Here is an 11529-nt window from a genome sequence, read left to right as displayed (position 1 = left end):
TCTGGCTTGAAAGATGAGGACTTCTTGTTTAAAGCCAATACTACCAAGCCAAGGTCTGAGTGCTTTTCCTTGGAGTTATTTTTCCACACTGGAAAATTGTTTGTGACCATTAGGCCCTGAGGAGTCAGTTTCTTTTTGCTCATCCTTGAGTGACCACTTAAGCCTGAACTAGTGCTGGGTGGGGTCTGCCACTGGGCCTTCCAGGGGCTTCTCCTTCATAACCTTTACCACCTGGCAAACTCTGTTGTTACACTTAGCTAAATTTATTTTATTATTATTATATTTTTGAGATGGAGTTTCGCTCTTGTTGCCCAGGCTGGAGTGCAGTGGCATAATCTCAGCTCAATGCAACCTGTGCCCCCCAGGTTCAAGCGATTCTCCTGCCTCAGCCTCCCGAGTAGCTGGGATTACAGGTGCCCGCCACCACGCCCTGCTAATTTTTGTATTTTCAGTAGAGACAGGGTTTCACCATGTTGGTCAGGCTGGTCTCGAACTCCTGACCTCATGATCTGCCCACCTCGGCCTCCCAAAGTGCTGGGATTACAGGCGTGAGCCACCACGCCCGGCCCACTTAGCTAACTTTAAAGAGGACTGGTCCGTGCAGGCCATGAGGGTTGAGTACCATGTTTGCAGTCAGGAGACTCAAAACCTGTCCCTGCCATTCACTAGCAGCATGGCTTTGGGCTAACTGATTCACCTCTCTGGAACTCCATTTCCTGCTCTAAAAGAGGGATGATAATACCCTTCTTTCAGAGTTGTTGTCAGAGTAAGGGAGTAACCACAAAGTTAATAACATGTTGTTTTTACAATAATTATTATGGAGAAAACTGATTATTAGACATTATCCCCTGAATCCAGCTCTTTGCAGCAACTTTGTGCTTCCTCTCTTGACTTAATTTTTACAAATCTCAGAGAATTAATGCTGAAGGACTTTAAAAGGTCATCTGGACCACGGTTCCCAAAGCTGGCTGACATCAAAGTCACCTGCAGAGCTTTAAAAGGCATTTAAAGTGGAGGCCGAGGACTCTGTATTTTTAGGTGGCTTTCCTGGTGGTTTGGCTTTGTCTATAGATGGACGTTTGAGCTACCCCTGGTCTAGACCCTCTCTATTTGCCAAGAACTCTTTTCTGCTATTTCAGGCAGGTAAAAACACATCCCGTGTTTACAGTTTTCACTAAGCAGGACTCCACACCCTGCTGCAGAGTTCACATAGTGTCTAATATCCTCTCATGGCTCCACGCTTCCCTTTGCATTCTCTGCTTATGTCTCCAAAGATCTTGAATGGCTTGTGATGACTGGCCAGTTTCTTTGTCTCTCTATCTGGTTACTATCATGATCATCTCCTTTGGGAGATGGGTTCTACCATTTATCTCTTCTCATTATTCTCTGAGGCTAGAGGTTTGCTAGAGTCTAACTTCAACTCTTCATTCCTTCCCCACACTTTCTCCCATCTGGAGTTTGGGTTTATTTTTCTTCCTGCCTAACTACTCCTAATATACTAAGTCAATAAACAGATTCTCTGCGGTTACATATGGCAAACAGCTGAAATTTACAGTTGAGAGTAAAATTTCCTCATTTGGGAAAAAACCCATCATTTCACAGATTTAGAAAGTGGTCATTCTGATCTCCAGGGCAAACAAAAGTGTTTTATAACCTTCCACAAAAGCTTATGCCTTGATTAAATTTTTATTATGAATTATTAATTAAACCAAGGAAATGCAGAGGCCTAAACCATTGCTTAAATTTGCTCCAGATTGAGACACAAACCAAAGGCGGCAAGAAACCCTGAAGGGGAGGTTTAATGATGAGCAACACATATAAAACCATCCACACACTTTCATCTGCCAAAGGCTCCAAACCAGCCATGTAAATGAGCCCATGTGCCCAGACCCGGACAGAGGCTGGCAATGGGCCTGGAAGAAACAGGACCTCCTCGGCTTCTCTCTCCTGGGGTCTATGTTTGGGTTGCATGGGGGCACTGTGCCGTTAGAGACACAGGGGCTTATCTACCTCAAGAGCAGCTGTGGTTAGAGGGAGTAGCCGATAGTAGAGCAGAAAAGCAGCCTGGTGTCTTGGAAGCTGAGCCAGAGGTCAGGAGAAGTGGGTCACTGCTCTCTGGATGGAGTGATTGATCCAAACCAGAGCCAACCAATACAGTTGTGCAGGTTACCTGGAGCCTGGGCCCAGTGGGTGCTGACATCCAGCTCATCTCCTACTCACCAAGCCTTGCTCCTTGCTGTAGAGCTGCACCCACTACGAGGAGGGAGAACCTTTTTCCGACTTGAACAAGGGAGTCACATGGCCTTGCTTGGAGGCTGACAGTGTGCGTATGGGGTGAGTGGGAGGGATGGGGCTGCATTCTTCTTTTTCTTAGAACACAGAGGTGTTGTTTGGGCAAGTGGTAGCCTAGAACTGAACCAGTAGATACTGGGGATGCAAACCTGAACAAGACTCTCATTCAAAGAGCTCACAGTATCTTGAGGAAGCAGACAGATATGCAGAGTATTCTAACACGTGGGGACAAGCTGTACAGGACATCTCTATGGGTACCCATCCAGATGGGACTGGACAGTGGGGAATCAGAAGCTTTCTTGGGGATGATGTCTAAATGAGTCTTGAAAAGTGGAAGGGGTTGGGATGAGGGTGTAAAGAGTGAGAAGGCACTGAAGGTAAAGAGAACTGCAAGATCAAAATCATGGAGGATGAAGGAGCATGGTCCAAGAGCTCTCAGGAAGATGTGGAGATCCTGTGGGGGCTCCCCACTTCATGTGGTTGCAGCTGAAGACATTTTCAAGTATGAGCAGTTATTCAAATACGAACTAAGCAGGCGATACCCATTCCCTTCCCCAGTGACCAAGACTGGAGGGCTTGAGAACTCCAAGCTCCCAGCATGATGCTTGGTGTTTGAATGCTACTTTCTTCCCCTTCCTCACTTCCTCCTGCCCTTTCATTTTTAATAAGAAAACATTTTAATATGAAAACATAAAATATATACATCTGTGTATCTTTCATAACATTCAAAAAAGAGCTAAAAAATGTGAAGTGAAGGGTAATAGCATGATGCTTTGGCCATGGTCAGCTCCCCATGATTTTGTGTCCCTGCTTCTGGGCTGGCTTCTTAGAGTGGATTGCAGTTGTGCCCCAGCAAGAAGCTGGCCTCTCTGGATCAATCACTGCAGAAGTGCAGAGGAAAGGGGAGCTTGCCTCAGTAAGCAAAAGTCACCATTATCTGATTATCTTTAGGGATTCCCTACTATCTGGATAGCTAGTCATGACTAGAGAAGATTCTGCATGGAGACAATATATCATTTATTTGGCTTTTATTTTTACCGAATTCAGTGCTCATGGAAAGTGGCACATTGACAACACTGCTTCCTAGCATGACATCACATAAATAAGTTTGAAGCTAGTGCTTAATAAGACCCCTTTAAAGATAAGAGAAATGGTAGAAAGAATTGAAGGATGCTGTTTCCTTTTTAATATCTGCCATGAATCATAGTCCAGAGAGAAGACAGCCGAGGCATGCAGGGACAAGACACTAGCACAGGCGTCAGGAGATGGGCGTTCACAGGGGGTACAGCTCAGATCCCTGCCTTTGCTTTGGCCTGAGGCTGGGCAGACAGGGACATGGAAAGCTATGGAGCTGATCTGAAGGGTAGGGTGGGGTGGTTAAGCCTTTGCTGGCATATGGCTTTGCAATCTTGTACACTGAATAAATCCATCAGAGCACTGCATCCACTCACCCAATTAGTCTGCACCACATGAACACCTATTGTGAGGCCAGCACCATGGGGAAACGGAAAGAACCAGATATTCTACCACCATGGAGGAATGACCTCACCCTGGGTAGTAACTCTTCCCTTCTGCTCATCTACGCAAAGGGAAAAGAAAGTGCAAGTTTCCTAGTTTACATTGAGTTTCTTGAGGGAGAAAAGGCTCTTGGTAAAACAATGCCTTATTCCTTTTCTTTGGAAGTTCTTTCTGCAGAATACAGCTCAATTGTGGGTCCCCAAAAGGCCCCTGAAGAATTAAAAAAAAAAGAGGTGGTGTCAGGCGGGGGCTTTAGGACGTAGAAGGTCACTTTTGGTTGTTGTCCTGTTGAGCCAACTGCTTTACTAACTGGAGCTATCGCTCAAGCTGGAGGGTGAGGGAATGGGTGGGGCTGAGGCTGGGGGTTGCTCAGTAGTTGACCCCAAGTGATCTTGTTTGAGGAAAACTCCTGCGATCCCCCATCAGAATATTTTGAAAGTGGAAGAGTCTGCTGGTGGGAAGGGAGAAGAGTGGGAGGACGAAATAAACAACAGGCAGCTTCCTTTCTTGACAGATGGAAAATAAAGGGCCTGTCCATAGCTCGGCGAACTGCTCCGTGGACCTCCCAGCGGGGCTGCTTTCTGAGGTGATGGTCTCCTCGCTCCTTAGCCAGCCTGGTGGAGCTAGCTACTGACGTTGGAAAGGAGTTGGAGGATGGAGGTTTGTGGCCGGCGAATGAGAGAGGTGTGGGGGAGGGGGAAGAGAAAAGCAAGCGGGCTGAGGAAAAATGTAAGGGAGGGAGATGGCTCTTCAATGAAACCTCTGGCCTCTTTTAAACCATAAAGAGGTCTGGCTGGTTTGATTCCAGTCCATAAAATAGCTCAGTAGGATCTTAGGGATTATTTAGCTCAAACCCCTGAGAGGTGAGGAAGCTGAGGCCCAGAGGTCCCACTTGCCTTTGGTCATGGGGTGAGTATGTAGCCCAGCAGGGTCCCAGCTCCTGTGAGCTGCGATTCATGGTGTTATCTTTGCTGGGGAGGCCTGAAGTTCCTTTAGCTTGTCCCTGTGAAACAGAGGAAGAGCCCACGAAGAACATATTCATCTCAGAGTTAGGTGACCTTGGCTTTGGGATCTAGTTGCCCATTTCTTCCATTTTCCTTGCCAACATCTTTCCTAAGCCTTCCAGACCAGGGCACAGTACCACCCCCTTGCTGCCAGACAGGTGGCCTGTCGTGTGAGCAGGAAGGGGAGTTGAAGGCAAGCAAGGCCCACTGTGAACCCCCTGCTAGAAGTGCTCTCCCCTTCCTTCTTTTGGAGGTGGCAGTTACTGGGCAGCATGACCCTGAGGAGGAGATAGGCTGCCTCTGATAGGAAGGTTTTATCTTTGAGGTTATTGCAAATATGCCTGACTTCTTCATCTGGTTCTGTCCGGATCTGAACTGGTAGCCAGATAAACTGTTGGCGGCCCCATTTCATGTATTTATCAAGTCTAAACAATTGTCAGGAGACAATTATCCCCCAGGAAGCCAATGGCAGATAAACAGTGTCCCGCAGTCTGGTTCCAGCCATGGAATCCGTAAGTTGTCCCTCCTTGTCCTGCGCAGATTTTCTCCTCTGTCCCTGCTGCCCTAAATTTTAAAGGAGGTTTGATGTTCCAACACGTTTGTTTTGGTGTTCTTTGCCCATAGCCCCAAATAAAATCTAATGGTTTTTATATGTGGATAAATCCTTTTTAAAGGCTCTTTTGTTATCACCACGGGGTTTGTGAGCACTAAAACTGGGTTTTAAGGGATCAGTGAAACCTTAGAATCACAGTTTGCTGTATCTGGAAGGAACCGTGACCACTTGGTACAGCCCCTTCGAGCGGTAGATGAAGAGGCCAAAGCACGAAGGGATTTGATGGCTTGTGAAGGGAACGTGCTCTTCAGAGTCGGGCAGACGTGCAGCTGAAGCTTGGTCTGGCCACTGATCTGCTGCCCTGCCTTGGGTAAACTCCTGGAGCCCCTATTTCCTTATTGATTACATGGAGGTACCAATCCAGACTGCACAGTATTGTGAGAGGTAGTAAAACTGTTTCCCTCTGGTCAAGGTCAAAGAGACAACTGGGGGGCAGAGCTAATGCCAGAACCTTAGTATCCTGGCTCCCAGGTCTTTATCCTTCCCATTATTCTGCAGGAGGTCTTCAGGCTACTGTTAAATAAAAAGTAAAGCTTCTACTTCGTTCCACCCAAAATTCTAGTTCAGTGTTTCCCAGACAGAGCACCCTCCAGCGGGTCTGAGGCTCAGTTCTATGTGGAGACTCATGTTTATACGATGACAGCATCTATATTTTTTCTGGATGAACTAATAATCGACTGGCCATTGTATTTAGGAAAAACCAGACATCACCTCATGGACGTCTCATTGAAAGGGACCGTCAGTTATTCCATTCATTTTGGCAAATTTTCTTTTTAGCTTTGGTTGCAGCAGGAAGAGAGAGACGTCTGGGGGGCTTTTTGCCTGGTGGAAGGGCATCACTGGTCCATAGCCGGGGCCCCTGGGATGACCCATCCCAAGGTCCCAGCCTGAGTCTGAGGTCTCAGGGCTGGTCGCAGGCCGTCCTTGCAGCCCTCGCCAGAGCGTTGTCTGCACCTCCGACACTAGGTGGCGCCACAGGAACATCCTCGCGGCCCGAGGCGCGGTCGCAGCCGGGGAGCACTCGCCGCGGTGCTGTGGAAATCTCTGGTTTTTCACGCAAGGTCAGGCGTCCTGCTGGCGCCCTCTCGCCACCCTGCCCTCCCGTCAGAAGCCCGGCTCCTCGCCGGGGAAGGCCGGGTGCTGGCCCGCCGGGACCTGGGACTTGTGCCCCATGGAGTGTCGGGAGTCTCTAGTGCCGCGCGTTCTACACCACAGGGCCAGGCTGTTTGCTCCCCATCGGTCGCTGCCCCCAGCACCCTGTTGTTATTAAGGACTCATTTGCTTGGAGCGGCATCATTACAAGGGTGTGGGGTACTACATATACTCCCTATTTTTCTATTTTCGAGAGGCTGCAGGCGCAATGCACGGTGGGGCCTAGTGCTAGCACAAGGAGCGGACGGGGGCCGGGCAGGGGCGGTGGGGGCCGGGCAGGGGCGGTGGGGGCCGGCCTCTTCTCGGTGCTGCTCGGTCAGGCTGTCCCGGCGCGGCGGCCTCGGGAGGCCCTGCAGTCCTTCACCCCTGGAGGCGGGCTGGGGGGCGGGTGCGGGGCGCTTCCCCTCCTCAGGGCCCTCAAACCGCAAGGGGGTTTCCGCTTCCCAGTCGAGAGTCGTCCTCTCCCATCCCCGGCTGCATCTCCATTTACCCGTCGCCCATTTCCTTTGCCCATCCGGGCTCCTTGGCTCCACTGGGGTCTCCGTTCCCTTCTCCCGGCCCCCTCTCCAGGTCGCGGCTCCTTTGTCCAGGACTCCGCAGGGGCTTGACCCCAGGGCGTTGGTTTAGGCCGGATCTGGGGTCCCTCGTCACGCCCAGGCTTCTTCCACTTCCGGTTTCTGGAGAACCGGGAATCAAGCCCTGCGCGTTCCTCTTCTTCCTCCTTGGTGCTGAAAGCACGCTTCCTGTCTGCCAGGGCATCAGTTCTGAAAGTGAGCTGAGAACAAGGAGTTTCTTTTTCTTCCCCAGAAGTTGCCTTTTGTAAGGACTAAGTCTGCGCCGGGGCTTGATACATGTTGCTACTCCTGGGAGTGTGAGACTGGGAAGTTGATGGAAATGTCAGCGTTAGCTTTAATGGTGAGGCCAAAGGGAGGATGGACCCAGCATCAAGCCTGGGTAGAGGAGAATGGGAGAGGGAGGACCAGAACCAGGGGCCCCCTGTTCACTGCCTTGGGGTGTCTGAATCCTGCCTTTGCTGTTTGTGAGCTCTAGGACTATGGGTAAGTTGGTTAACTTTTTGAGCCTCAGTTTCCTGTTCTGTCAAGTGGGAATACAACTCCCTAGCTCACAGAGTTGTGGTGAGGATTATGAACTATTATGCATCTAGTGTCCTCCTGGCAAGTGAAAAGGCTCAGTAAAGGGTAACTGTTACCATGGTCCAGTCTAAACTTCTGTGCTAGCCTTTCACCAAATTGATCTTACCAATCAAAAGGTTCCTGCTTTTCCCACCTTGTTTGGAATTAGAAAAAACTTCCCCTGCACTATTATTGTTTTATAGGCCTCCTTTCTCCAAGACAGAAAGGAAGAGAGGGTAACGGGGTTTATTTTCTTCTCCCAGGACTCTTGAAGAAGGATTCAGGATGTGGCTGTGCCACTGGGGATAAACGGTGTAACACTGGGGCAGGTCAGTTTCCTTGTTGGTGCAATGGGACTCTTATACAGGCCCCTTTCTTTCCAGCACCAGATACTGCTACACCATCTCATTGGCATGGACCTATATGTGGCAGCAAGTCCATCTCATCGCTTTTGGTGAAAGTCAGTCCAGTTTGTAAAGATTCTCATTGTGAGTATGGTTAAACCATCCCTTTGACTAAAAACCAAACCAGATATTCCTTTACCTATCAATACCTCCTGCTGCTAAAAACCAGCAGCTAAAAAGCAGCAGGAGGTATTGATAAGGGAAGTCCTATCTAAATTCCTGGTTTAGAGAATGACTATCCTCATTTTATGAGTTAAACATTACCCCCATCAACACCTCTGAAAAACCCTCCCAACATGTTTATCTCATTCATATCACGGGGTTGGCAGGTCACTGTAGACGAGGAACTGGGACACCAAAAGGAGAAACTGGCCACCCTTGTACCCTGTTCCCAATCCTGGTCCAGCATCACCCACAGATGGCAAGGAGCTCTAGAGACCTCACCAGCCCCTGGGATTGGTCACCCCACTCTTCTGTGGACAGAGATTCCTGCTGGGATCCTTTGAGGGCAAGCAGACCCTTCTTCCAGCTTGGACTGTGAACTCCACTGCAGCCGTAAGGACTGTCTGTGACAGTGAGCCCGAGATGACTGGGCTCTGTGCTCCCTCCCAGCCCTCCAGTCCTTGGCCTGCCACAGAGAACTGAGCTCTTTTATTAGCACCATGAATGTGACTGATACAGCTAGCCATTCCCTCGTGCGAATGACTCAGTTTATTAATGCTCTGCTAAAGATGGCTTCTTTGCTTGCCAGCAGCCTTAAACAGTATTTCATTAAAACTGGCTTAATTATTTTGAGAAGACGGCCCAATTAAAAGCTATACACTCCCTCTATGTGAGTGTTTATACATAGAGCTGTATATATAATACATATTTGTAAGTGTGTATATATATATGTGTATGTATGTGTCTATAAATATATAGGCTTAGCAATTTAATTACATGGGATAAATTGTTGGAAAAAATACCCAGGAGCTGGTCCCCTTTCTGTTGCTAGATTCAGAGTAGAGGCCACCCCTCCACTCTGGGAGAGGCTGGTGTTGGTGATCTCTTAATGACTCTGCAATGGAAATCCCAACTGCACAGAGCCCTGCCCCAGTTTCAGGAGCCAGCAGCCTCGGGAGAGGCGGATCCTGACCTCTGCTCTGCTCTTGGGATAGCCTTTCCCTTCCCAGCAGGGTTGAGATACTTGGGCAGGGAAATGTTGTGGCAAAGTATTTGCCAAAGCTCAGGAGAGACACAGACTTGGGGCTTTTGTTTCTTGAGCTGGCTGTCTAGCTTTCCTAATGAGCAAATATGTTCTCTTTAAGGAAACAAACAAAGCAAAAACACCAATTCATCTGGATTTTATTCATTTGTTTTAAATACAAACAAACAAAAGGAGAGTGGTTATTTCTGCACCAACTATTTCAAATGCAAGTTACTCCATCGCTCGGGGTGGTTGGATGGTGCTTGTCACCATAGGACCCACAGGGCTAGTTCCAACTGTTATTCGGTAAGGCTTTTTTCTTTCCAAAATTCCCAGTGTTCCTTTAAGGCCCATTTAGCTGCGGGTTTTGTTTATTCTCCTGGCAATCGGCATTTAAAACAAGACAAACAAGCATTTTTCCTGGGCTGTGAATCCCCCCGGCCAGCCTCCACCTGCACACCTGAAGCCAGCATGTCCAATCGAATTTCTCTGTAACCCGTATCCCCTTTAGAGACTTGCCCCCTTCGTATACCAGGCTGGAAATAGAGAACTTAAGCAGGGCAAATGTAATTTTAAGAATTGCTAATGATGCTAGAAATCTGCAATGCAATTAGCATCATTGGATTTGGCGCTCCTCCGAAGGCACAAAACTCCTTGTCATAGCGCAGTGGCAGCAGCGGCAAGTGCCTCCGCATGTGCTGGGCTGTCCGGGTATGCTGGCAGCCGCTTTGCACTGAGATGTGAGCAGTTGGTTAGGCTTCCTCTCTTTCTTTCTCACAGATACTGACTTCTTTGTCTCTTTTCTGGGTTGCAGAGGGATGGATATTTTCCATTGATTATTACTTTAGCATTTGACCCTCCAGTGGAGTCACCCTGTTTTTTTTTAGAAAACTGAGACTCTCACTTTGTGAACTCACTGTGCTCTCTGGGATTTCAGTGCTATAGTTCAACCACCAATCCCCCTGTCCTGAACTCCAGTACTTCTGATGCTATTAATTGGTTCCTCAACAATTGTGGTGGCCTTTCCATCATTGCCCACCATAGTATATACTTTTCTTTCTCTCTCTCTCTTTTTTCTAATTTCCTTGTCTTCTTCACTCTCCATGGAGCCAGAGGTAGTATGAAGAGTTAAAAATAGGAATATAAAGAAAGCCAGAGGGAGAGAGGGAGTGAGAAAGAAAAATTTTAAAAAGGGAGGAAATGAATTATTGGATTAAAAATAAACCTTTACTGTTTTGCAGAAAAATTATTTTTGTTCTCTGGAAAAATAACGTGGGCCAGGCATAAAAAGCATGTCAGCTGGCTAAAAGATTGCAAAATCCAGAAGATGATCTCGATGTGTCTGTTCAATTTAGCAAGGGTATCTACTAGGGGATCCTCTTTTAAATATGGAGGCCCAAATCAGAAGCTTGTAGAGGGGAGCTATTCTTCCAAGATTCCAGATGTGTCTGTGAGACAACACGTTATGGGGCAAATTGATTTCACCCTTGGGAAACCAGGGAGATTTTCAAAGTTATGTCTGCAAAGCCAGCTAATGCAATTCCCCATTAGTGCATTAAAGTGTGCCCTTATTAATTCAAACATAAAGGCAACAAAATAAGCTGTTAAATTTAAAATATAATACATATATAATGAGCATGTGTGAAAGCCTTATTCAAATGAAAATACAGGAGTGTTTGAACTACTGAGGTATCTTTTGTATTGAATTATGAGCATATGTAATAGATTTAATTATTAATTTCCCCATTGTTCTATGCACACAGACAGGGTTCAAGGCACAGTCATTCTCTGGCTTTCATAGATCTAATTTGTATAATTATTGCCTGAATAAAAAATTGCTCCAATTCCTAGCTCTCTTTCTTTCTTTCCCCCTTCTAAATACTATTTCAATGCTGCATTCCAAAAGGGGAACACCTGCCACTTCTTCAAAGTCAGCTGATCATTTGGAATGATGGACGGCGCTGCTGCCGATGACGTCCCCTTTCAAGTCTCTTTGTCTAAGTGAATTATCGTGCATCCTTTTAATTTTATTGAACAAATTACATTTGTCAAGGTCTATCTTTGTAAATAAATGATAACTAGAGACACATGGATGCGTATTTCTGCTGTTCAAGGGCTCTTGTTCCATTTCTGGAAGCCAGATGAACATGGAACAAAGGAGAAACTTTCCTCTAAAAGCAATTATCTTTCTGCATTCCCATCAGTATAATTATATTGCAGGGAATTT

The 11529-nt window shown here is 47.3% G+C and overlaps 1 protein-coding gene across 1 annotated transcript; it reads left to right on the top strand.

Moving 5' to 3' along the window:
• Positions 1 to 3788: 3788 nt before the first annotated feature.
• On the top strand, positions 3789 to 11146 carry LOC129043571 (uncharacterized). Its single transcript, XM_054500273.1, has 6 exons — positions 3789 to 3942; positions 4420 to 4539; positions 6205 to 6488; positions 6839 to 7349; positions 8096 to 8200; positions 8446 to 11146. Exons 1-6 carry the CDS (start codon positions 3789 to 3791, stop codon positions 8655 to 8657), a joined length of 1386 nt encoding a protein of 461 aa, XP_054356248.1. The 3' UTR covers positions 8658 to 11146.
• Positions 11147 to 11529: the final 383 nt, after the last annotated feature.

The sequence above is a fragment of the Pongo pygmaeus genome, chromosome 1, assembly GCF_028885625.2.
Source record: "Pongo pygmaeus isolate AG05252 chromosome 1, NHGRI_mPonPyg2-v2.0_pri, whole genome shotgun sequence".
Taxonomy (NCBI): domain Eukaryota; kingdom Metazoa; phylum Chordata; class Mammalia; order Primates; family Hominidae; genus Pongo; species Pongo pygmaeus.
This window is presented reverse-complemented; position numbering and strand designations above follow the sequence as displayed.